The 27,884-nt window shown below is 40.5% G+C and overlaps 1 protein-coding gene and 1 long non-coding RNA gene across 5 annotated transcripts in view; one reads left to right on the plus strand and one right to left on the minus strand.

Moving 5' to 3' along the window:
- Positions 1–27,884, minus strand: part of CFAP47 (cilia and flagella associated protein 47) — a 642,607-nt gene that overhangs the window by 134,927 nt on the left and 479,796 nt on the right. For all 3 annotated transcript variants that reach the window (XM_039536653.1, XM_039536643.1, XM_039536662.1), the window contains 2 exons: positions 22,875–23,031; positions 498–593 (listed from right to left, as the gene is read on the minus strand). In XM_039536653.1, the coding sequence (XP_039392587.1) occupies positions 498–593; positions 22,875–23,031 (253 nt within the window). The remainder of the gene's footprint in view (positions 1–497; positions 594–22,874; positions 23,032–27,884) is intronic.
- Positions 1–27,884, plus strand: part of LOC120404363 — a 103,865-nt gene that overhangs the window by 38,113 nt on the left and 37,868 nt on the right. The window lies entirely within an intron of this gene.

Consider the following 27,884-nt stretch of genomic DNA (forward strand, 5'->3'; position numbering starts at 1 on the left):
TGGCTCAAACATAGGATAGCTTGGTAATTTATCCTCCTCCGTTAAAAGCACTTGCTTCATGTAAACAATATGACACTATTTTGCAAGGGGTCTTACACTCATTTTTTTGGTTAGCCAGCCACATTCTAGAAAAAAATGCAGTGACCTCTTGTTTCTTTTACATATCAATAACAACCTTTGTACCCTTCCTTCCTAAAATGGGATAATCAAATGTTATGCTTCATGGTGTAATACGATTATTACAGGATAAGGAAGGAATGTCTATTTCTAGCACATACAGCACTGCACAATTGGCAAGCCCCAGTTTTGGGGATGGGTGTAATTCTTTCCTATGAAGTATAAGGTGTTGGTCACTGATTTAGGACGAATTCCTAGTTCCAAAGAAGTCAAACTCAATTTTATGTTTATATACACAATGTAACTTCCTATATATTTCAAGGTCTATAAAAGATGACACCTTGTAGAACCACATAGCATATAAACAGGAAGCCACATACCTTGCGTCTGCTTCAGTGGAAGATAGAAAGCAAACTCCTTACTGCTGGAGTGATGCAGGACAGATGCACTGAGAGGACATATGGTCTGTTCCTGATCTAATGGGGGAAAAGGGAGAAAAAAATCTTACACTTCAATGTCACATTCAAGGAGTGAAATTCACTGGAATTTGAAATGTGATCAAATAAGTTCTCTAATGAAAGAGCTTCACAAATGAATGTTCTTCAAAGTGTACTTTGAAACAGGAGGTGACATTTTTGAAGGGTCTCCCAGTGTTTTAATCACTTTCCTTAATATGCTTAATGTAACTGTAGATTTAAACAAGGAAATCCTGTTAAATATCTTTACAATAAGAGAGACAAGGTAGATGAGGTAATATTTTTTATTGGAGCAACTACAGAAGTTGGTCCAATTGAAGATATTACCTCACCCATCTTGTCTCTCTATATTCTGTGACCAACATGGCTACAACAACGCTGCATTTAGAAGAAGATACATGTTACTTTTTTTTTAAAATAAAAGGTTAAAAGTGAAAATCTTCTCAGTTAGAAAGGTATTCAATGCACAAAAGAAATTGCCTACGATCCAAACATTAATCTACTACTCATCTGACTCACAATATCACATTCCTTATTGTATGCTACCATATTCTGGATATAAATATTTGAAGACCAAGGCAAGTAGGTGGATAAAGAAACAAAACAGCTGATAGTGTAAAACATGTAAGCCCTGACAACAGCAAGTGAGTTGGAGCTAGCAAAACTGCAACATGAGGAAGAGATGCTGCAGAGGTTAGACAATGAGAAGATGTTGTTGCTGTGACAACAAGAAGTAACTGGATCAATTATACAGGCTCTGATCAGTTACTAGTCCATAAAGATCCTGCATATTTAAATCATTGTTAGTATTTTCAGACTCAGTGACATATTTCTATTTACATTTAATCCTGAAAACATTTATATCCAGGCAAAGTAACTGGACAGTTTACAGGTATGTAACCAATAGAATCAACCCACCTGACCAGGAAGGCCTTTGGTGCATTTACAGGCATGGACATGGTGCACAGTCATGATCTGATTTAGGTAGCTAAATTACTGAGGGGGGAAGGGGGGTCCTGCATTCTCATCCCAGCTCTGCTACTGGCCTGCTGAGTGACCTTAAGCAAATCACTTCCCCGCTCTGTGCCTCAGTTTCCTAATGTGGATAATGATGCTTACCTCCTTTGTAATGTATTTTGGGAGCTACAGATGAAGAGTGCTATATAAGAGCTAGGTGTTGTTATTGTTAAAACTATTTCTGAGGCATGCACTGAAGACTTGTACATCTAATCATGTGCCTGGGGTCTGAGCCTCTGCAGGAAGACATAGCATCAGCAGATCGATACCTACCTAACAGAGGTACTTAAAAGGATACCTACCTAACAGAGGTACTTAAAAGGAAGTATCAGGAAACCCCGGCAGGGGGGGGGAGTTAATTCTAAGAACCTGAGCCAAATGGATTGGTTGTGTTAAGTGAATGTGACGTGTGTGGACACAGACATTGAGAATGATGAAATGACCTAACAAGGACAAGACAATGTCTTAAGTTACCTTGAAGGTTACTCTGGAGTGTGATGTGGTCACTGTGGAATCAGAAGCCAAGCCTGAGCACTATTATTACTTAATTAAAAACTGAAAAGCTATGTGACTTACTCTACAATCTGAATTAATTTTTTTTTATATTACCATATGACCCAAAATGTGCTAGGCACTGTGCAAACACAGAGGAAGAAGCAGTTCCCACCTCAAAGACACAAGATAGACAAAGGGTGAGGGACAGGGAAACATGATACAAGCAAAGAGATCTTGGGACGGGGGGAGGAACAGGAATACATTTTATTAGCTACAGAATTTTTCTTTTTTTTTTAAGTGTAAATATACTGTTTTTGTGGACAATACTATATTACTGAGTTTTCAAAACTAACTCTAAGTACTCAGATTAAGAGAGGGAGAGAGAAACTGACAGCCATTCAGAAAGAGATCCAAGAAAAACTGACATGAAGGAAGGTCACGGCAGTGTATGGCAAAGATGTCCAATTTCAGTAATTTAAATAAGACTGACTAAGTGAGTGTAGTGAGGATTATTTGAGGGAAGGAGATTTAGCTTTTGAGAGTGTGTCCATGCATTTGCATGTGGATGAGTTGATTTTCCTAACTTGTAGGAAAGAAACACAGTTTAAATCAGGCAAATACATTTTACAGCACCTCTATTGTACTGAGAAGTGAGACTATTAACTACAGATATATAGACAAATGGTCTCTCTAAAGAACAAAATTAACAGGAATGTGCCTTCATTATCCAGTCACTAAAGATGCTGTCAAGTATCAGAGGGGTAGCCGTGTTAGTCTGGTTCTGTAGAAGCAGCAAAGAATCCTGTGGCACCTTATAGACTAACAGATGTTTTGCAGCATGAGCTTTCGTGGGTGAATACTGATCATACATAAAGATGCTGATTTCACCTGAGAACCTGAGAAAACAAAACGTGCATAAAACAAAGATAGATAGTATATCTCCCTCTCCTGTGAAACAGGGTATTTTAAAACATCCCACTGAACTTCAGCCTATTTTACCTGAGAGGGGGCCACACAGGTAAAAACTGTCTGACTGCACCTAGAATGGGTGACTGTGAGGCTATTTTAAGGAAACCCAAAGCAGGATGGGTGGGAAAAATGTACATGTTTTTCTTAAATAGAATGTCAAGTTAATGGTATGGCAAGCCATTTTTATTACATGGACATACTGCAGCGGAAGGCGCTAACTGTTTTGTAACCTTACTCTGTAAAACTGAGGGAACCTCCTAATTGTTTCCCCAAGTCTGTAATGCGCTAAATTGATTACAGCAAGTTTCCCTCATTTGAAGCCGCCTTGCTGTGATCAGGATTTTGCAATGATCACAATAACCTTCACATAAATATTTATTCAACACTAAAGTTATTTTTCACAAAACTGTTCAACTAACCTCCGAGGATATGGTTATTGTAAACTAATTACACCATGTGAAATTAATCGTGATACCTCACGATGTCCTAGAAATGTGCAAAAAGAACAGGAGTACTTGTGGCACCTTAGAGACTAACAAATTTATTTCAGCATAAGCTTTCGTGGGCTACAGCTCACTTCTTCGGATGCATAGAAATGTGCGTATCTTATCATACCCACACTTATTAGTGGTGAACATGATGGTTGCAATTATGCCAAAAACAATACAACTAATCTTAGCACTTTCATTTTAAATTGATTAACCACTCTCTAAATTCATCTGAAAAAATCGTGAATTTCTTTATATCTGTGTTAATTTAGACTAATGCTGGTGTACAAATATGCTGTACTATTTATTTCCAATATATATTTTACTGTAAGAAATATAATAGTGATAGATAAGTTGGAACGTGCACATTTGAGGTAGGCTGGACATGTTATAAGAATGGGAGAAAAACAATCAGCAAAGAAAGCATGGGAAAAAGAGGACAGAAAGAAAGGATGTGCAAGACCACGGTTACAATGGAGAGACTCTGTCAAGAGAAGTTTTAACAGAAAAGGACTGGACCTCCAAGACCTGTCCCATGGACCAGAAAAGAGTGGCAAAGAATTATAGTCACCTTCACTCCCGTGTAAACAGGAAAAGAAGTCAAGAGGTGAAGTGAAGTGATATTTTTACTGTAAAGAAACAATTCTTTAGGTCAGATTTCCTCTATGAGTTCAGTATTTGGTTCGGTTAAATAAATGAGTAAAGGGGGCACGTAAGTAATAAGAGAGCAGTCTGAAAACATGTCTAAAACAAGCGGCAGTTTCTGCATGGAAATTAGATGATTGAGCTACTGTGTGTACAATTCTATCTTGAAAATACTATTAGCTTTAGTAATCCACAGTGTAAGCCAACTATTTTAATGTCACTGTGAACAAGCCCTAGCTAAATGCCATCTCAAATATTGGTATAGGAGATCAGTTTTGCTTAAGATAAATATACAATAGATAATGCTAGATCCCAAAGATGAACCAATTACCATCCTTAGATGATTATTAGCTAGCACTGAGACTTGAATCTTTTATTTGAGCACAGATCTTTAGTCATTTGGGTAGAATGCTTGTAAACACTACAGTAGAACCTCAGAGTTACAAACAACTCGGGAATGGAGGTTGTTTGTAACTCTGAAATGTTCGGAACTCTGAACAAAACATTATGATCTTTCAAAAGTTTACAACTTAATACAGCTTTAAAACTTTACTATGCAGAAGAAAAATACTACTGTACTGTATTTGCTTCCCCCCTGCCCCCCGCTGCTGCCTGATTCTGTACTTCCAGTTCCAAATGAGGTGTGTGGTTGACTGGTCAGTTGTAACTTTTAAATTCATAACTCTGAAGTTCTACTGTAGTTAATTTTTTCCTGAAACTTGGAAATATTTTACCCATGAAGCTGCATTCATAATATTATCTGTTTTAGTTACAATAAAAATATTGATGTCAGTTGCCAGTATTTGAGGCAGATCATACAACCCTTACACTGGTGAGCACTTAGGCATTGTCTACACTGGGGATTTCAGCCATTGGTGCTCTGGTACTGATATTACTATTTGCACTGGTGTAGTTTACCTAGCGTGAAACAGATGATTCAGTGCAAATGGAAGCTAAGTCTGTCTATGCTAGGGGTTTTCCACTGGTCTGTAGCTACAACAGCAACCGGCCACCAATGGCTCATATCACCTAGTACAGACAAAGCCTTAATGGAAGCATTTATGTGAATAAAATTTGTACAATCAGGCCCTTGTTATGTATAGACACAGGGCTGGCCCACAACATTTTGACACCTGAGGCAGGGAGCTCAAGTGACGCCCCCATGCCTCCTCGCTTGGGCCAAAATTTGAAATGTCTCAATTCTGCCTTTTTCCTGTTCTACTCCTCTGAAGGTACTGCTCTGCTGCTGTGATGGGTTGGATCACAGAAACCCCCTGGGAGCTGCCACCCAATGTGCCAAAACTACCTCTGCTTCTGCTTTCCCTGCCAGCTCAGGACTCCAGCACCCTGTCTTGCTGAGCCAGACACTCCCATCTGCTCCAGCAAAGACCCAGGGTCTGAATTACTTGTCCCAAAGCTGCAGGTTTACCTGAAAGCAGCTAACAGAAGTGTTCCTGTCTTTAACACTCAGATGCCCAACTCCCAATGGGGTCTAAACTCAAATAAATCCATTTTACCCTGTATAAAGCTTATACAGGGTAAACTCAAATTGTTCACCCTCTATAACACTGATAGAAAGATATGCACAGTTGTTTGCTCCCCCAGGTATTAATACATACTCCGAGTTAATTAATAAGTAAAAAGTGATTTTATTAAATACAGAAAGTAGGATTTAAGTGGTTCCAAGTAGTAACTGACAGAACAAAGTAAGTCACCGAGCGAAAATAAAATAAAACACGCAAATCTATGTCTAAATCAAACTGAGTACAGATAAGATCCTCACCAGTTCCAGAATGCTCCCTTTTACAGACTAATCTCCTTTTAGCCTGGGTCCAGCAATAACTCACACACCTTGCAGTCACTGCCCTTTGTTTCAGTTTCTTTCAAGTATCCTGGGGGGTGGAGAGGCTCTCTCTTTAGCCAGCTGAAGACAAAATGGAGAGGTCTACCAGGGGTTTAAATAGACTTTCTCTTGTGTGTGGAGACCCCCTCCTCACTCCTATGCAAAGTCCAGCCCCAAGATGGAGTTTAGGAGTCACCTGGGCAAGTCACATGTCCATGCATGACTCACAGTTTTTACAGATAGCCTCCATTGTTTACATGCTACCTTGAACATCCTCAAGTATACTTCTTACGTGGATTGGAGCATTCCAAGATCCATTGTCCTTTAAGTGTTTCTTGATTAGGTACTTAATTTCAACATTCCTTTCTCCAGGAACTGACCAAATGCCCTACTAAGATTATTTAGAAATCAAGCCAGTACACAGACAACATTAATAACTTCCAATACAAAAATGATAAATGCATACAAATAGGATTAATACATTCAGTAGATCATAACCTTTATGGAGATATGTTACATGGCATATGTAGCATAAAACACATTCTAAGCATATTTCCATAAAGCCTTATGGGAGGTACCGTCACAGCTACCTACCTCAATAAAGGAGAACTAACAACTTAAAATGCCTTGTTCAAAAATTTTAAGTAACACTTAACTTTCAAACGCCTGAATAGCAAATGTAACTTTTCTTGTCTGAATAGTAAACACTGGCATTTTTATCTGTTTGAATAATCAAAGTGGTGCTTTCTGTGCCTTCTTGGTTGCAAAGATCTGAACTGCTTCCTGAAGGTCCACAGTCTGGGCCAGCTCATGCTCTATTGAGATGGTTGCAAGGCCGACCAGCCTCTTCTGTGTCATTGTGGAGTGTAGATGTGTTTTTATTAACTTCAGCTTGGAGAAGCTGTGTTCTCCGGTGGCAACTGTTACAGGAAGTGTTAGAAGTATGCGCAGAGCAACAAAAGCATTTGGAAAGAGGGTGATCATCTCATTTGTGCATATATATTCCAGAACAGCCTTTGGAGTTGATCCTGCTGAAATGCATCTTGAAAGGGCTTTCAGTTCATCACCTAAATCACTCGCATCAATATTGTGCATGTCACCATGTGTCAACACTGTCTCCAGTGCCCTGCATTGCTGGTGTAGGTCTCCTTCAGGTATAGTGAGGAGTTTTGGAATATCATACAACATTCCAAATATACTGCTGTGTTCCTTGAGCTGCATGAAATGTTCTTCAACTGACTGTATTGCACAATCTAGCACCTGGTTAAAGAATTCAACTTTGAATTGTTGTTTGGGGTCTCTTATGGGATTATCCCGTGCCTCAGAATCAAAATGTCTTCTTCTTTGGTAACTCTGTATTCTTGAATGAGTCGGAAAATAGCTTCAGTGTGAAGTTCCTCTGCCAACTTCCTCTGCCAAAACTTCACAATGTTTTGAAATCCCTCACCTGAGCAGTAAGACTGTAGGTATGACTTTGCTTTGTCCAGTTGTTCCATTGCTCCAGATATATCAAGGTCAACACCTTGGAGTCTCTTGCTTACAACATTTATTTCGAACAGTATGTCATGCCACAACACTAAGCCACACAGAAATTTGAAGTTATGTATGTTTCTGGTGATTCCATTTCCCTCTGCTACTGTTCTCCCATGAACAGTTCCTGTCATAGCATTATCCTCCATAATGGCAACTATGGCATCATCTATCTTCCCAATTTGGTGTTTGATAGGCTTTATCGCCTCCACTCAACTTTCCCATCATGTGGCACTCAGTGGTTTCAGTGTCAAAGAAGATGTTCCCAGATGTTGCTTCAAAATTTGCCATCGATGAGTTGATGCAGAGAAAAATACATAGATGCTTTGAATTACATTAAAAAATTCAGCAGCCTCACTAGAAGCTGATGCTGTGTCACTGACCACCAAGTTCAATGAATGAGAACTGCATGAGACAAAAAAAAGCTCAAGGGTTTAAATCTCGGATCCATGTCTGCACTCCTCTGTTCTTCCCTCTCATGTTGGCACCATTATTGTAGCCCTGACCGCTCATGTCAGCTATCACAATTCCCGTGTCTTCCAGCTTTTTAAGAAGCGCATGTGTCATACCAGCTCCTGTAGAATCATCAATGTCAATAAATTCTAGAAAATGCTCTCTGACAGTCCCCATTGCAGGGACATTTTCACAAAGGTTCTGTTGTTGTTACAAAACGCACCATTAAAGTCATTTGTTCCATATGGCTGATGTCAGGTGTGCAGTCCAGAATAACAGAGTAATATCTTGCTGACTTCAGATCTGCCACAGCCTTCTGTTTCACTTTTGTTGCCAGTAACGGTATGATCTTATTTTGAATTGTTTTACCCAAGGTAATGGTATGTGTACATCTCCTGAGTGGTGACTCTTCTTAGGTGCTCCTGGAGTACAAAATCAAACTCAGCCATCAGCTCCAAAATTTTCAGGAAGTTTCCATTGTTTGGCACATACAGCTGAGCTGCAGTGCCACGCAGTGCTAGGTTTTGGGTAGCAAGCATTCTCACAAAGGCAATGAGCCTTTTCAGAACATTTTGCCAGTAAAGAGACTCTGATCCAATCTTCTCTTGATGCTGATCATCTATGGTGGCCTTTAACCTTAGACTCATCTCAAGCTCTTTCCACCTCTCTGGTGATGCTCTCTGGTGATTTGCTGCCTTCTCATGGCATGCCAGATCTCTAGCCAGATTTTTCCAGTCCTTTGCTCCTGTAGAACCCAATGTGGCTGGAGCATTAGACTGGAAGAGTTTGCAACAAAAACAGTATGCAGTATTCTGGAGTTTTGAGTACAAAGTGGCCTCTCCACTTTGTCACCATTGGGGATTTCACACCAGTAATGTGTTGGATGGAAACTTCTATTTTCATTGTCTTTGGGGAACATGACGTTTTTCACTTGCTGCGGCCCATGCAGTACAAGGAAGTCCCTCAGGCTACTGCTCAAATGGGTTCACAGCCCTGGATCATCTAGACTTAACTAAACTCAGCAGCAGCTGTTTCTTGCGCCTCCACCACACTCTTCTTGGATCTACACTTTTCTTCAGGAATGTGCATTGGTTACATCCATTTGAGATGGACATATGGATGTTGCAATAGCTGCCAGGTCACCTGCACTCTGACTAACTGGAAGATCAGGCATCTTCTCACCATTCACATCCTCACTGGGGCCGGAAGGCTCATGTGAACATTTGTGTCTATGTATCTCAGGAGAGCTCCTTCCTGCTTAGATAGAAAAGCTTACTTTGCTTTCTTTCTTTTTCTGAATGCTGCCACAGAGGCTCATCACCAGGTGGGAGATAAGCTTCTCCTAAGGCCTTTTACTCATGACTGCTGTTATGTGCGAGCTATAGTGGCTCTCAACACTCAGTTGAAGGGGACAAATAAGCAGGCTGGTAGCAGGGCCTGAGTGAGGGAAGATATCGGCATCTTAAGGGCCTAACTGGCTCCCACTACTTTAGTTGACTGCCTGTTCCCCTCAAGTGGGTTCAGGGAAGCAGCAGGAAATAGGAAGCTCCCTGAGAAGCTGGTATTAATCAGTCCAGGCTCGTGGGTGTGCTAGAGAAGTAAATAAGAGGCTCCTCCTCCTCCTTTCTGTTATTCCCTCTCACCTTTTCTCCTGCCTGCCTGTTATGTCTCTTGTGCCCTCCTTCCTCCAGCACAGCACTCCACCATCTCTGTGCATCTAGAGCAGAGAGAATACATATGCACCGCAGCAGACACAATTTTCTACACTCTGGGTCCTAGTGGCGCCCTTCCACAGTCTGGCACCTGCTGTGGCCGCCTCAGTTTGCCTCATGGTAAGGCCAGCCCTGTATAGACAACTGAGGCGAAATGTTGGGCCCACTGAATTCAACACAAAATTCTCATTAACTTCAGTGGAGCCAGGATTTCATCCCTGGTACATAAAAAAGTTTTATGATTTCACTTTCTATAGCGTGGTGGTGTCATTTAACATTCACAAGTACAGAAATAGTGCTTATGAGTGTTCTTGGTTTGGTAAAACTTGAGAATGAAAATGATCAGTCCTCCATCCCTTGTCAATCTGATATATATAAACTAGCTATAGATTGAACCAGAAGAAATGGAGCACTGAATCATTTCTGATGTTTGTCAACCAATGCATATTGTAATTTGCCATTTATAGACTTTTTAGACAGTTTTTTCATACATCTAGGGCAGAACGCCTCATACAATAATTATTGCTTCACAGTTCTTTTCATGTTTTGAAAACCATGATAAAGCCAACTCTTTATGAAAAAAATTCCTCTAACACGCTATCTAAAATAGTTACACAAGTTTTGATGTTTAAGGCTCATACATCTCAAACTTAAATCCTCTATTTCCCCTGTTGCTGTGTTTAATTCTCTTAAGAAGTGTTACATGGTCTGAAACACAATTTGCAAAGATCACAATCAAACAATTCATTCTGCCAGCTGACTTTCTACTTTCTGTCAAAAAGAACAGGAGTACTTGTTGCACCTTGGAGACTAACAAATTTATTTGAGTGTAAGCTTTCATGGGCTACAGCCCCACTTCATCAGATGCATGTAGTGGAAAATACAGTAGGAAGATATATATATATATACACAAAGAACATGAAACAATGGGTGTTAGCATACACACTATAAGGAGAGTGATCAGTTAAGGTGAGCTATTATCAGCAGGAGAGAAAAAAAGAACTGTTTGTAGTGACCATTACACAAAGTAAAACGATTTCCCCGTGCTTATCTCCCCTCCCACCCCAGTTCCTTACATCTCCTTGTTAATTGCTGGAAATGGACCATTTTCATTATCACTACAAACAGTTCTTTTTCTCTCCTGCTGATAATAGCTCACCTTAACTGATTACTCTCCTTATAGTGTGTATGGTAACACCCATTGTTTCATGTTCTCTGTGTGTGTATATATATATCTTCCTACTGTATTTTCCACTACATGCATCCAATGAAGTGGGGCTGTATCCCACGAAAGTTTGTGCTCAAATAAATGTGTTAGTCTCTAAGGTGCCATAAGTACTCCTGTTCTTTTTGCAGATACAGACTAACACAGCTGCTACTCTGAATACTTTCTGTCAGTTTCCCATGTAGTTGAGTTCTACCCCAATATTGTTCTCCTAATCTCCTTGGCAACGAGATTGGTGAGGCCAATGCAGGAGTATGTCCACTAAGGGTATGAATTCCAGTAATATACTTTAAAGCTAATATATTACCTGAAAGGCTTCCGGGTGTTAAAAATGTGTGCTCCTACATGACTAAGCCTACTACTGTAAACTACAATTTATTCCTTTTCAATAAGACAGATTTATTTACAGACCTGGGTAGATCTATTTGTTTTTCGTTGTCAGATAGCACAGTCATTTCTATCCTTAGGATTAATATTTTTCAAGAAATTAAAAGGTTTAAAGAATCACTGGAACTAGTGGCCATCACTCTCAGGGCTACAATAATAAGGGCTTAAGTCAGTGATCATTCAGGTGGTTTTATTACTTGATATGCTACTAAAAGCCAATGAGACCATTCATTTTAATGCATAAATTTGTCTATGTACCAAAAAAAACCCAAACCCAAAACAACGCTCCCTCTCAAACCCAGATTTTGCATCTAAAATATTTGTATTTAACTAACCCCAGAGACAGGATTATTACTAATGGTGAACACTATGGCAGTTTTGTATGGGCATTTCTGATTCACTTGTATTTTTCTAATTGTATATCTTCATTGTCATAGGAGCTCCAACAGCCAGGATAGGCACTTCAGTTTAAATCCGATTAAAATAAAATATAGACCTATCACATCATGGGATAGGGAAGTCAGTGACTATACTGGAATAGTGCTCAGTTCTTGGCACCTTGATATCAGAACAATACAGACAAATGGGATGGCATTCATAGAAGAGCAATAAAAATGGTTGGAGGAACTACCTGACTTGAACTGCAATGAAAAATTAAGAGTATGGGGTAGTTTCACTACATGTTGACTATGGGCACATGCATGCAAACACTCATTAGGGTGTATGCACATATCCTTACTCACACACTAAGTTCCAGTAAATCCTACCTCACACACTAAGTTCCAGTAAATCCTACCCTTGAATGAGAGCGCACCACTATATCAGCTCATGTGTCACCTCTCTTCCCTCCAGCTAGTGTAGGGGACACAGCCAAGGGAAAGAGGAGTGACTACACTATCTCTATGGCCTGGCAACACCCATCAGCACTTGAGTGTTGAGGTCATAGGCAGCCAGCACAACATAAGGACTTAAATTGCGCCAGGAGATTAGATGGGCACAGAATTATGTGTTTCCTCTTTTCTTTAGCTGTGAAGAGTATTGCTTTGCTACTGGACCTTTGCATGCAGGAACTCGCCTATGAGGGCTACATCTACTTTTTTTAAGGTTAGCGTGGCTGCAGTTAGTAGCAGAGCAGTCCTGGCATGCCATTCCTTGACCAGTTGACTGCCTAAAAGGATGTCTCAATACACTCAGAGCTCAGAAGAGATTTCAGGGGCCTCCAAAAACAGAAGACAGTACAGGATAGTGGTAGGCTCTGATTAGTGATTTATTATTTTATTTTTGCCTGGGCCCATCAAAGCTTTTGTGACAAGTAAAGGAGTAGCTTATTCACCGTGAAGCACTGTATTCTGTGCTAGTAAAAATATTTAGTGTGAATTTGCATTTTTGTGTTATGTCTGTGGTCAATTTTCTTTTGCAGTTCTAAGACTGCTGTACGTATCACCACAGCCAGTGACATGATCATCATCAACAACCTAGTTACACCACTGCACATTCTCTAAATCTTTTGTGAGAAGTTTGAAAAAAATATATTTGAGAATAAAAACTATTTAAAGAGAAATTTAGAAAATCTGTTATGAGACTAAAGCCTCTACTCTCTGTTTAAGGAAGATGCTTTTGTCACAAGTGCACACACTACCTGAAATTAGCAATTCAAAGATACCTGATTCTGCATTAAAGTTTGGATCTCAGAGCCTATGACCATACTTCAAATAGTTTTGAAGTACCATTCTCTCTGCACTTACATATGTTGCATCTATACCAAGTGACTCTAATGTTCAGTATACCATTGACTGAGTTCTATCTTCAGGTATGCATGAACAGCTCCCACAGAAATCAAAAGTTAGTTGCATGTGCATTTCTGAGTGCTGAATTTGGTACCACACTGTGCATTCAGTATACGACAATATTGGTCTCAGTCTTGAAAACACTTATGTGTGTGTTAATACACTCACATAAGTAGACACAATGAAGTCAATGGGACTACTTACCTGAGTAAAATTAAACATACTTCAGTGCTTGCAGGATCAGGACCATTATGAGTAAAGAAATATTTTGAATTAGAAGATAAATATCTTTCTATTTATAATGCTTTAATTTTCATTATCCTAAAGTAATTCTGAATAATAAAACAATTCAGCCTCATCATGAGTATCATATTTAAATGATGAGAAAAGGTTAATATTACAGTATTTAGGGGATTTGGGTGGGAGTGGGAGGATGAGATTAAATTCACCTGCTGTGACAATGTGATCTATCTCTATAAATGAGATAGATTAACAGACTCCTACTCCATGCACAGGTGCAGCAAATCACTAAATGTCACCTGAGACTCAAGAAGACATAAAAAACAGGAATCTCAGAAGAGTCAGGCTAGCCAGGGAACAAAAAACTGACTAGCAAGCCTAATGTCATTTTAGAATAAGGTCTTTATGGAAACTTTTGTTGCTATGGCAATGGTATTTATACTAAATACTAAGATAGATGAACTAGAGTGCCTAGCATTAAACGAGGATATTGATATAATAGGCATCACAGAAACTTGGTGGAATGAGGATAATCAATGGGACACAGTAATACCAGGGTATAAAATATATAGTAATGAAAGTAGGTTGTGCTGGCAGGGGAGTGGCACTATATGTTAAAGGAAGCATAGAGTCAAATGAAACAAACTGCACCGTAGAATCTTTATGGACATAATTTCCATGCTTGAATACAAAGAGTAGAGCAGTAGGAATATCCTACTGACCACCTGAACCAGGATGGTGACAGTGATTGTGAAAGACTAAGGGAGGTTGGAGAGGCTACAAAAGCAGAAAGTGCAATAATAATGGGTGACTTCAACTCTCCTCATATTAACTGAGTAAATGTCACCTTAGGGCATGATGCAGAGATAAAATTTCTAGACACCATAAAATGGCTGCTTCTTGGTACAGCTAGGATAACATTTAACTTCTAAAAGAGGAACTATACAAAAATGAGGATGCTCATTAGATGAAAATTAAAAGGAGCTGTCACAAGGATTAAGTGCCTGCAAGCAGCACTGGGACTATTTAAAAACACTCTAATAGAGGCTCAGACTAAATGTATACCTCATATCAGAAAATACAATAAGAGGACCAAAAGAGAGCCACCATGGCTAAACAGCCAGAAGGAGCCAAGCCCTGCATGTGCCAAAGCCCCACACCGAGCTGGCACAGGGAAACCTTTCTACCCCTCAGCTAAGCTCTGGAGTGGCATGGGGGGAAAGCAATTTCCAGCATGTACATGCCCTGACCCCAGGGAGTTAGAGGGTTCTTCCTTCCCCTGGGGACCCTCCCCTGCTGAGCCACCTCTCTGGCTGGGTGCACTGAAGCTCCTGCAGTCAGGTTCCCTGGGCCCTCACGCACGATGCATCCTTAGGGCTTAACCACTTCCTGCACGCACTGTAACCAGGGGACAGGAGGTGGCTCGGTGGCCAGCAGCAGCCTGGAGGTGTTAGCAGCCTTTAGACACTATGCAGGCAGGAAGGGACAAGCTGTTTACAGCCACAAGGCTGCAGGGTGGGGAAGAAGGGGTGAAGAGATGAGCTCTGCAAAGACATGGGCCAAGTCATCCCTGCCCCACCTCCTCTGCCACTGGAAGCTGCTCCGAACCCTTCCGTCCCACACAGTACTAAAGGCAGCTGCTGGCCACATTCTGATGTGAACCCTGGCAGAAATCTGGAGAGGGGAGCATGTGACCCCTCCCATGTGTTGCCTCAGGAAGACGTGGCGCCAGGTACCAGGAGACGGGTCTGTCCCAGGGGCCCACCCAGAAATGGAGGGTGGAGAGCGCTGGGCAGGGAGGGTCGGGTCAGTTGGTCGGTCACGCCCCCTTGTAAGAGAGGTGTATGAGGGCTGGGGGGGAGAGAGAGAGAGTGACCTCTCCCTGTGTGAACCCTAAAGCCTTAAAGATAAGAAAGTAAATAAAAAGAATCCTACTATGCAGTATTTCTTTTTAACAGGGGTACAGTCAACTTGATGTTAATTTGAATGTTTATACTGCATAGCTCTGATTGATTGCTGTTGAACTCACTTGAATATGAATAATTTTACCAGGTGTCCCATATTTAGCATAAGGAAATATGTTCACCCTAATTCAAACAGTCTTCAAAGTCCCAAAATATAGTCCATCCACACAACCATATTCACCTCTGGTTTCTTCTGCCAGTCCTGGGGCCTTTCTTCTGTCCTAGCTTGCTTTTTGCCAAGCAGTCACAGCAGTCCTTTCTAGCTGGAGTGATTCCTGCTCTTTCAGCAGGAACTCCTCAGTCTTCCTATGTGGAGTACTTTTCTCCCCAGAAGAGGATCCAACATTCTCCTGGGGCCATCTATTCTCTGGTCAGGATAGGTCAGAAGACAAACCCCTCTTTTGCTCCCTGATCCTTCAGCCTTCTCCAGCCCCTGTCTTTGGCTCTGTTTCTTGGACCTCAATTTAGAACTCTCCCAGATGCTGCCTTGCCCTACTAATCAGGTCCAGCTGTTCTGTCATAGAAGAACTGGACCCACTATCCTTAAAGGGACCTGTGACAAATACATTTTAGTAATATTACAGTTCATATATATTTATACACCATACTGGAAATTATATTTTACTGAACATGTATGCCCAAAGATATTTAGGCATCTAGCTTCTATTGATTTCAGTTGAAGTAAGCACCTAGTTACCTTTGAGGATCTGGGCCGTAATTACTAAATTATTAAAAACTGAAGTTTTATAGTCATGACACTGCTTATGCAGCTAGAAATTACTTCCTTTGAAAATATATTGGAAGTAGGGTTGCATACAGAAGAAAGAATGCCACTTTTTACCAAAAAGAACAAAAGGAATTGTTACTGTTTCTGCAAAAAGCAAGCCAAAGCCTGCACAATGCTGTTCTGAAGAAGGCTTGGATACATAGCTCAGTTATTATACTGTGACTTGTTTTTTTTTTTATTTCCAGTGGTAATTCATTGAGGAAATTAACCAGGTTTTGCAAATTCAAGACAGATTTTAGAGTTGTTTATATTGTTTTACTTTGTATGATGGGCTCTATAGTGTTAATCTGCTCAAAGTAAAAGCCTTACAGTTTTACTGTAAAAGACTACAGGAATGTTAGTTCATTATTTCAGGTCCACTAATGTGTAAGTAATCCAAGGAAAAATGGAGAGCAAAAACTGAATCTAAGGTGCAAAAGTCAAGATTAGAGTTTTTCTAGGACAGTTGACTTATATACCAGGTTTCACTGAGAACCTCTTTGGAATAAGTTAATGCTCTATAGTTAAAAAGATTGCATCCTATTTAAACAAGGAAAGTTTTTGTGAACTCAATGCACATCTCAAGTATGTCAGAATGTCACAGTTCAGTAGTCTTTAGTATCTATTTTAAGCTATGTAAATGATTTCTGATGGGACTATTGTGGAGACAAATGCTTGTTCTCATATTAGTTTTGTGAAGAGTGTAATAGATTAGCATTCTACAAATAATAGCTTGGTGCTCTAGTAGTATTAAATATGCCATTTGGCACTATATGCTTAACAAGACTTGCAGCTTGCTTCTTATAATTGTTCTGTTGCTGTGCAAATCAGAAGAAATAGTGACCTGCATTTTACAGCAGTGTAAAACATGATGTATTCTATGAAGTGAAATAGAAACACATAGTATCATGGTTGCCACATACATCTTCTACCTCAAGAAGTAGGATTTTCAAACTGTGGCCAGCATACTGCCTGTAATTCACAAATCACTAACTGATCATGTACACTGGCTGTGGTCCTTCTTTACAAGTGCTTCTTCAGGCACCCCGGGGTCAATGAAGAGCCTGAATGCCTGAGGGAGACAGCTATAAAGGAGAAAGAGCAAGCCTTGGGCCACTGCAACTATAAGAGAAAGAAGAGTGTGTGACGCTGCACCCCATATTCTTTATAGTGATATTATGATGATATGATTATGACATAATTATGATGTATTTTATGCAAGATAAGTCGTGTGAGGTGTCACTGGAAAAGTTATAATTTGCTGAATATGATTATCCTATTTATATGCATATATCATTTTTGTATCTGAAGTTATGAATATTGACTATGTATCTGTATTCCAAATGTAGTTAAACCTGGTAAACATGCCCAAGACAAGGTGCTTTCAGGCTAGATGGTGGGTGGGGAAGGGCCTATCCAGAGCAATGGGCCATTAGGAGAAGCTTATCTCCCACCTGGTGATGAGCCTCCCTAAGAACACTCCAAATAGTCTGTGAGTAATGGCTGCAAGGACATGTGATCAGACCACATGATTCTGGACTCCATCTTGGGATGTCATTATTTTTTCACAGACAGGTCTGAAAACCAAAGCTTTGAAACAAAGGGTTCTCACTATATGCAAAAGCTATATAAGGCTGGTAGTGACATCATCTCGTGTTCTTCACTCCCCACACAAGAAGACTCCTGGAAACAACTGAGGAAGAAAGACTGAACTGGGGGAAGTGCTGGACCCAGGCTAAAGGGATTTCTAGCCTTTAAATGAAACACATGGGGATTCCAAGCTATAACTGAGTGCATCTTGCCCCCTAAGAATCTGCAGCCTGCTTGTATAATCTCTTAGGGTGAGAATCTGCTAATTTATATCCAATCTATTTTCTATATCAAGCTTAGTTTGTGTTTTTTGTTTATTTGCTAGGTAATCTGCTTTGATCTGTTTGCTATCACTTATCATCACTTAAAATCTGTCTTTTCTAGTTAATGAACTTATTTTTGCTTTATCTAAACCAGTGAGTTGGAGTGAAGTATGTGGGAATCATAGCTCAGGGGCAAAGGCTGTTGCATATTCCTCTCCACAATGAGGGATGGGGGTGAACTTTATGAGCTTATGCTGTACAGTTCCCAAGCACATGTCTACAGCATGATAAAGTTTTAAAAGCCTTTCTCTAGAAAATTGGTTCAATGTACATAATGCTTCTAAGTAGTTTGGAGCATACATGTGACATGAAGTCCCAGGGTTTCATCTGGTTTCATCATAAGTTGATGACCTAGTCCTCAGGCTTTAACTTCCAGGTGAAAAGGGGGGAAAAAAGCAAAGAAAGGAAGTAGTCAGATGGTTTGCTGTCCTACATTCCCTGTAAACTGTGTGGCCATGCAGCAGCCTATTTAGCGCTTAGGGAACCTGCTCAGGGACCGGCTAGGGAGGGGCGCCCCTCCCTCAGCCCCCAACCTGCCATGGCCGGGGCGCCCATCCTGTGGCTCGGACCTGCCTGCAGCCGGGGCACCCCTACCCGGCTTGAGCCCAGCCGCGGCCGGGGCGGGGTGGCCAGAACCCAAGCAGCCTGGCTGGAACCAGCCACGGCCAGTGCAGCCTGGACCAGACCCAAGTGGTCTGGTCTGGACCCAGCCGCGGCTGGCGTGGCCCAGTCCAAACCAAACCCCGGGTGTCCGGCCTGGCCCAAACTCAGGCGGCCCGGTCCAAACCCGGGTGGCCCAGACCAGACCCAGCCACGGTGGTGCAGCCTTGACCCAGCCAGGGCCGGGATGGCCCTGATCCGGCCAGCCCAGCCCAGACCTGCTGCAGTACCCCTCCCCCAGCTCAAACTCAGCCCCAGCTGGACCTGCCAGTGCTGGAGAAGGGGTGCCTATCCTGCAGCCCCAGCCCCAGAGGTGCCACAGTGGCGACAGGTACCTCTCCCCCAAGACCAGGTGCTCCTGGGGGGAGTCCTCTCTCCCCGCCAGAGCACCATCCTGCACCCCAAGCCCCTTATTCCCGGCCCCACCTCAGAGCCCCCACCCCCAACCTGAGGTCCCTCCCACATTCTGAACCTCTCAGCCCCAGCCCCACCATATGAATTTTGTTATGTGCACCAATATGAAGGTCATGTATCACACATCACCTCCATATTGGTGCACATAACAAAATTCATTCTGCACATGGGTGGGAAAAATTAGAGGGAACACTGGTGCTGTCTCAAAAATGGAGCTGCATTTCACCTCAGTAGTGAATGGATACACTTCAGTGATTGGAAACTTTGTTCAACTGAGTCAAAGTGCTTTGAGGTTCAGAATGAAAAACATTCAACCAAGACAAAATGGTTCTTTTTGCCAGACACTGCACAATTTTTACCCAGATGGAAGGTGCTAATGGAATTGAAGAGCCCTGCTATAAAATGGGAAGATCCCAGCCAGATCATGGGGTGGGAAGGATTGAAGACAAAATTCTGAAGAATAGGGATAGGTTAGAACACATTTGACTGGAAGCTCCCTGTGGGGAAAGTAAGTAGAGGTAGGGTGGGTATGGGTGTGGGTGTGTGAGGAGGGAATCAAGAGACTGAGGGCAAATGTGAGCCTGAGGTGGGGTGGGAGTTGGACAGTGGGTTTGGGGGGAGATTAGTAGGAATGTAGAGGGGAGATCTGCAGATTAGAGAAGGGGGAAAATACCCCTCTATTATAGTTTGGTCCTGGACCTTAGTCCCTAATGGTTGAGGCCCTTTTGGAGCAAGGTCTGGCTAGAGTTCACTTCTCCTAGGAGTCAAGGCCTGAATCCACAAAGGCACTTAGGAATTGTAATTGCTGAACATTATGGCACCTATCTTTTAGGCACCTAGAAAAAACAACAAAAGGAACCATGCTGCAATCCACAAAACCTGAGTTAAACACCTAGACTCCTATGCAATGACTGGGGTGAGACAAGCACCTAAGAATGGGATCACAACAGCCAGAAATACTAGGTGGAGAGCCACTTAAAATAGCCAGTGGGAGATGCCAATGGTGTGTCCTAAACCCAGCCACTCTCATGGACAGAAGTGCCTATGTCCAGGCTGCAAGGAAGCATCTCTCTCTGTTAGCTATCCACAAATGGAAGCCCATCTCCTGAAGTCAAGCAGCTTAGGCGCCTAAGTAGTTTCTTGTGGGAATGACTTAGACACCTGCCTTGCTCTGCATAAAACAGCAGAAGCAGGAAGTGGTGACCTTCTAACTTTTAGCCCAGTGCTTAGAGTGCTCACTTGGGATGTGGGAGACCCAGGGTACGTCTTCACTACCGGCCGTATCGGCGGGTAGCAATCGATTTCTCAGCAATGCGAACGGCGGTAGTGGAGTCGACATGGGGAGCCGCGGACGTCGATCCTGCGCCGTGAGGACAGTAAGTAATTCGATCTAAGGTACTTCGACTTCAGCTACGCTATTCACATAGCTGAAGTTGCGTATCTTAGATCGACCCCCCCCCCAGTGTAGACCAGCCCCCAGGTTCAATTCCCCACTCTGCCTAAGGGGGACAAATGATTTGAACAGGGTTCTCCCTCCTCTTAGAGTGTACTCTAACCACTGGGCTCTGGGCTATTCTGATGTGGGGCTCCCTCAATCTCTCCTGTTTAAGCTGTTCCACTGCAGATAAATAATGAGTGATTGGAGCAAACGGACTAGACCCAGTGGAGAGACAGAATACCACTCTGTTAGACTGGTGGTTAGGGCACCCACCTGGGTCCAATCAGGACCTAATGAGGTCCAGCTGTCAGCTGCTCCTTCCAGGACCCACAGCTCATAAGGTAGGTCAGATTTTTTCCTCCCTTCCAGGGAGGCTAATGCCTTCCTCCCTTTGCAAGTTACTATTATTACATTATTGCTGGGGTGAGGTACCTACACCCTGTCACACATGTATTGCATGCATATACCCCGACGTTGTTCAGCATGGTCACAAAACCAGAAGACATACTTTAAGAAGCTAAGAAATAGTATACAAAACTAACATTGAAGAATTCGGCTTTAGCCAAAATAAAGATTTCAAATCTAGCTCTTGTATGCAAATTATGGGTTTTTTTCAAGGTCTCTATTTGTCCCATCCCAATTTGCTTTTCAGTGCTGATATGTTGACAGGTTCCACTGCGGGATGTATTAAAAAACAGCTATTTTGTTTTCTCTGATCTCCAAATGATTTATTTGTAGGTGATTGATCTGAATTTCACATCTGAAACTGAAAGGGTCAGATGTCTGCTATCATTATGACAAGAAACCAGCCATCACAGAGATTTAGTTTGCATTACTCTCCTATTTATTGAGTTAGCTACAACCTGTTTTTAAAACTTCCATTTGCTAAATGACTTGAGCCATCAAATATGTTAAAATGTCATTTATGTGAACACTAAATTTCAAGATGAGATAGTTGATGACTAATCTTAGTAAATCTCCAACACAGTTCTTGCCTGGACAGTATTATGGCTGAATTCATAGATTCCCAGGCCAAAATGGGCCACTGTGATCATCTAGTCTGACCGTCTGTATAACATAGGCCATAAACATGCCCAAAATAATTCCTAGAGTATATCTTTTAGAAAAAACATCTAATCTTGATCTAAAAATTGTGACTGATGGATAATCTTCAAAAAAGAACTAGATAGGTTCATGGAGGATAGGTCCATGAATGGCTATTCAGGATGAGCAGGGATGGTGTCTCTAGCATCTGTTTGCCAGAAGCTGGTAATGGGCGACAGGGCATGGATCATTTAATGATTACCTGTTCTGTTCATTCCTTCTGGGGCACCTGGCATTGGCCACTGTCAGAAGACGGGATACTGGGCTAGATGGATCTTTGGTATGACTCAGTATGGCCGACTTATGTTCTTAATCCACCATGACTCTTGGTAAACTTTTTCAATGGTTTATTACCCTCACTGTTAAAAATGTACATCTTATTTACAATCTGAATTGTCTAGCTTCAACTTCCAGCCATTGGATCATGTTATACTTTTCTCTGTGAGACTGAAGAGTCCATGATTAAATATTTGTTCCCCGTGTATATAGTTACAGTCTGTGATCAAGTCATCCCTTAAGCTTCTATTTGCTAATCTAAATAAACTGAGCTCTTGGAGTCTATTGCTCTAATCCTTTAACCATTCTCCTGGCTCTTCTCTGAACCCGCTCCAATTTATCAACATCCTTCTTGAATTGTAGGCACCAGAATTGGACACAGTATTTCAGAAGTGGTCACACCAGTGCCAAATACAGAAATAAAATAACCTTTCTACACCTACTCAAGATTCCCCTGTTTATGCATTCCAGGATCATATTAGCTATTTTGGCCCACACCTTCACACTGGGAGCTCACGTTCAGCTGATTATCCATCAAAACCCCCAAATCTTTTTCCCAGGATACAGGTCCCCATTCTGTAAATATGCCCTACATTCTTTGTTCCTAGATGCATACACTTACATTTAGCCATAATAAAATGAAATTCAGGCTCCAAGCAAGAGGTCTATGGAGCCTTCAGTGTTACAAAATCTGTATGTGTGTGTGTGTGCGCGCGCGCGCACGCTCTGGGCCTGTATCTATATCTGATGATAAAACCTTTAAGAAGAATATTAAGTAAGACTATAACCAAGCCACATTACCAAAGCACAGGCATGGATGTACCAAGTAACTGTTCCTTACCATGTATATTTCTATTGTATCATATCATACAATTTCCAGACTAATAACCATTTCTCTATACCACAGACATTTTTAATGCGATCAAACAGAAATTATTAAAGCAAGAGTCTGTACCTGTTAACAGCACATCTACCAGTATATCTTCAGTGGTAGGATTTTTGAAGGATATGATGATGGAAGAATGACGACCAATACAAGTACTTATGCTAGCTGGTTCCATTGGCTGAGGGATAAGGCCAACCCCAGACAGATGAAATATCCACTCATTAAGCTGTAGGGAAAAGAAAAACATTGATATTAGAAGAAGAAAAAAAAGCAGCCTCCACATTGTACATCTTACTGAAGCTCGCTTCTTTCTCATTTTTCTGTTGGTCTGGTTGTATACTAGTGGAAGAAATGTTGTCCAACTTTTTCTTTATTTTTCTCCTTTTATGCTCAGATTTTATCTATTGTAATCACTGATCTCTTGGAAGAATTAGATCCAATGATCTAAAAGATTAATGTAAAGAAGGACACGTGAATATAGTGGCAAGAAGTCCAGAGGAAGAATACAGATAACTGATATATAAGGGATAACAGAAGAACCACATAAAAAACTAACACTGTGACACTAAACGTCAAAAAGAATTTTAAAGACCAGAGATACACATATAAAAACCAATATGAAATGTATTAAATACATCAACAGCATGGAGACTAAGGGAACAGAGAGTCAAAGGAGCAATTAAGGAGGATAAAGACATTGCAGATAAATGATTTATTTGCATCAGTCTTCATTACGTAGGATGTTATGAGAGATACCTGCCCCAGACCTATACTTTGCAAATAGTAAGACTGAGCACTGATAATGATCAAGGTGTACAATGAGAAGATCCTCAGATAAAATGAGAAATTAAATAGCGAAAGGACTGGATGGTCCAAGAGTTCTGAAGGAACTTAAGAATGAGTTAACAAAATTATACATTATTTCATGAAAATGGCACTTGAGGGCAATAGTTGTACCTATTTTTTTTTTAAAAAGGTAGTGGGGTGAAACTGGTAGCTACAGACTTCAATACCTCAGCAATGTCTAAATGGTTAAAAAATAATTAAAAACAGAATTATAAAACACCTAGATTAACATGAGATGAGAGAAAGAAACAAATCACCATTGCTTCCGTAAAGGAAAATTCTTTGAGGAAGTCAACAAAATAAGTGGATAAAAAAAAGAAGCAGATGAAATAATTTATCTGTATTTTTGAAAAACCTTTGCAAAGTCCCTCACCTGAGCCTATTAATGCAACTCAGTAGTTATGAGGTAAAAAAAAGAAAGAGTAGGAATAAATGATCAACTTTCCACACGACAAAATGTTAACATCAGGATGCTTTCTATTTTTGTATTAGAAACTGTACTGTTTAATATATTTCTTAGTTATCTACAAAATCGGATGAATAGGAAGGTGGCAACATTTGCAGATGACTAAAAAATTATTTACATTCGTCAAGACTGGAGAAGACTGTCATGAACTTCTTAAGTACCTAACAAAGCTAGATGAATAGGTAGCATGATGACAGATGAAATTCACTGTTGACAAATGCAATAATTATCTCAATGATTGCAAGGAACTGCTTGAGTTATTTGTACATATATATTATGGGGTTTTAAATGTACAATAATCACTCAGGGAAAAAGACATGGGCCTCACTGTGGACAGCTCAATGAGTACTGCTTAATGTGAAGTGGTGGACAAAAACAAAATATTGTAAAGGAGTACAAGGTATGGAATAGAAAATAAAGAATGAAAATATCACACTGCAATATAGATCACTCCTACACCATGATCTGGAGTACTGTGGTTAGTTCTGGACACTCTATCTGAATAAAGATATAATAGAAAGAGTGGGGAATGGGGTGACAAACACATGGAAATATATTCTATAAAGTGAAATTGAAAAGATTGGGTCTGTTTAGAGAGGAGACAAATAAAAGGGGACTTGGGAGTTACACACAATATAGAAAGAAGGCACACTGGGTGCCCTTTTTTATGCTTTATAAGCAATGGGACATTCAATTAAACTGAAAAGAAAAAGAAAATTAAAGCCTATTAAAGGAAAGGTTTTTTTGTACAAGACATAATTAACCTGTGGAACCCAATGTCACAGATAATCATTGGGGCCAAGAATTTAGTAGGATTCAAAAAAGGATTAGATCTTTATATAGATGTGAAGAACATTCATAGTTACATAAATTAGAATATAAAAATGATTTTTGTTTTCACTTTTATAAGGTATATAAATCCCCTTTCCAATCCAAGGCATAATTTCCATTATTCTAACAAAAGTTAGGGAGAAAATTCCCTGTGTGGTCAAGTTACTTCACAATTGTGTACCTCATACAGGCTACTCTCAGAGACAGCATAATGGATTAGATAGACCACTGGTCTAATCCAGTATAGAAGTTCCTGACTTCCTATTCCTAAAAGATAAATGCTTTATTAGACATATTGGGTCAAGGTCATCCCTAGTGTAATTCCACTACCTTTGAAATTAGTAAACTACTTCCCTTCATCCCCACATCGTAAGCCAAAATATCCACATGAGGGTGGAGGAAATGGCAAATAAAAAAATTCCTGCCTGCCAAGTTTAGAATAAATCATAAGGTAGAAAAACTTTTAATAGCTGGGGTAACTCAGGTGTAGAATCAGATTGGACTGTCTGGAAGTGATGATGATGAAATAAAAATATACTTAGATATTGCTGACTTAAATATAATACAGCTCTGTTTCAGTTATAAATCTGTGAACACCATTCTCAGCCTCTGACAAGAAGGCAGGAATTATCATTAAAAAGATTTTGTTGCAATTTGGGAGAGTACCCAGAGCAGCTCTTTGGAGAGGATCTTTGCAATCACAGAAGAAACTGACTGGAAGGTTCCAAAGGCAGCAGTTATAATGAACACATGACATGCAACATCCATGCTCCATCACTGCCTTAAGGAGCCAAAATCTTCAACAGGTTGAAGGAATATTGCCAGTCTCACAGTAAGGAGCTGAGACACAACAGCCTGAATTCTTGCAGATGATATATTTAGAGAAGCAGATGTGCTATACATTAATTTAACCGTTTCTCAATTGGTTTAGCCCAGCTCTAATGTGAACCGAAGCCTGGTAAACTAGATATTGTAATTGATGTCCTGCTCTACTGTGAATCCAGGCCTGGTAAACTAGCTATCATGGTATATATACCCCAGGTTTACTTAAACTATCAGTAAAGGAAAAGGTACACTTTTAATGCAGCTGTATAGAGGGAGTGGCTATAAAGTTAGCTGTTAATAAAGATGTATATGATAGAAAATAAATCAGTTTCCTGTGTTAGTCCTATTTTTGCAATTTTGCTCACTGAATTCAAAATGTTTAAAGATAAACCGTGCTGTCTTAGAAGGAAAAGGGCTAAGTTTTCACAGACTCAAAGTGTTGCAAGTTGGGCAGGCAAAAAAATGAAGCATCCAAAATTAGAGGCCAATTTTGTAAAAAATTAGACCAAAAAGAAATCTAGTGTTAAAAGAAAAGGTTTGGCTTTCATGTGAAATGGAAACCTAACAGGATGCAGATGAAGAATATGCACTGCCTACTGCAGCATATGAGGAGGAAAGAACTAAAAAAATAACCCTAAGCAAAGAATATTTGACAAGATCTATTGCAAAACTCTGCTTCTCTCCTATGCTGATTAGCACTATTAGCCTCGCTCCATTACATATGGATGTTGCTGGTATGCTAGGAGAACAATATGATAGAAATATATTAACACTCTGGGCATACATTATATTCAAGCTGGCATTTCAGTTGTGCTATCCCAACAAAGCTAATTTTAGGTTTCAAAAACTGAAGTGATTAAAACCTAAACTTGGATTTTTATTTTGAAGAGCTCTTCACACATAAGAACATAAGAACTGTCGTACCGGGTCAGACCAAAGGTCCATCTAGCCCAGTTTCCTGTCTACCAACAGTGGCCAATGCCAGGTGCCCCAGAGGGAGTGAACCTAACAGGCAATGATCAAGTGATCTCTCTCCTGCCATTCACCTCCATCCTCTGACAAACAGAGGCTAGGGACACCATTCCTTACCCATCCTGGCTCATAGCCATTTATGGACTTAACCACCATGAATTTATCTAATTCTCTTTTAAATGCTGTTATAGTCCAAGCCTTCACAAACTCCTCAGGTAAGGAGTTCCACAAGTTGACTGTACGCTATGTGAAGAAGAACTTCCTTTTATTTGTTTTAAACCTGCTGCCTATTAATTTCATGTGTTGACCCCTAGTTCTTGTATTATGGGAATAAGTAAATAACTTTTCCTTATCCACTTTCTCCACATCACTCATGATTTTATATACCTCTATCATATCCCCCCTTAGTCTCCTCTTTTCCAAGCTGAAGAGTCCTAGCCTCTTTAATCTCTCCTCATATGGGACCCTCTCCAAACCTCTAATCATTTTAGTTGCCCTTTTCTGAACCTTTTCTAGTGCCAGTATATCTTTTTTGAGATGAGGAGACCACATTTGTATGCAGTATTCGAGATGTGGGCATACCATCAATTTATATAAGGGCAATAATATATTCTCAGTCTTATTCTCTATCCCCTTTTTAATGATTCCTAACATCCTGATTGCTTTTTTGACTGCACAGCTCTAAACCAGAAACAAATCAAACAGCTAGCAGCTTCTCTCAATTCAGCGAAGAGACAGAATCAAAAAAGTTAAGGTTTATCCTATAACTACTGCCATTAGTTGATTTTAGATTAGTTAGTTACACAGCTATGACATGGTTTACAGTGTCAGTTCAGGTGCATATAACCAGTGAAATCAAGAAAGGAGAATCAATGCAATTTTTTTTTAGGTTAAAAAGTTGTTCTAGGATTCAGATATTTAAAAACAACCACCTTAAATTTGTGCAAATACATAATATCTTTTTAAATGCAATAATTAGCACCCTGGAATCGTCTGGCATCAATTTGATAAGGTGTGCAGCAGTGAAAGTGAACAGAATAAAAAAAAAGAAAGATCCATATGGTTCAGGGATGAAAAGGGCATTGAAAAAAATTACAAAGGTAAGAGCAAGAGATTGAAAAGGTTGAGAGGGCCTGGAC

Source organism: Mauremys reevesii, linkage group 1, assembly GCF_016161935.1.
Source record: "Mauremys reevesii isolate NIE-2019 linkage group 1, ASM1616193v1, whole genome shotgun sequence".
Lineage (NCBI taxonomy): Eukaryota > Metazoa > Chordata > Testudines > Geoemydidae > Mauremys > Mauremys reevesii.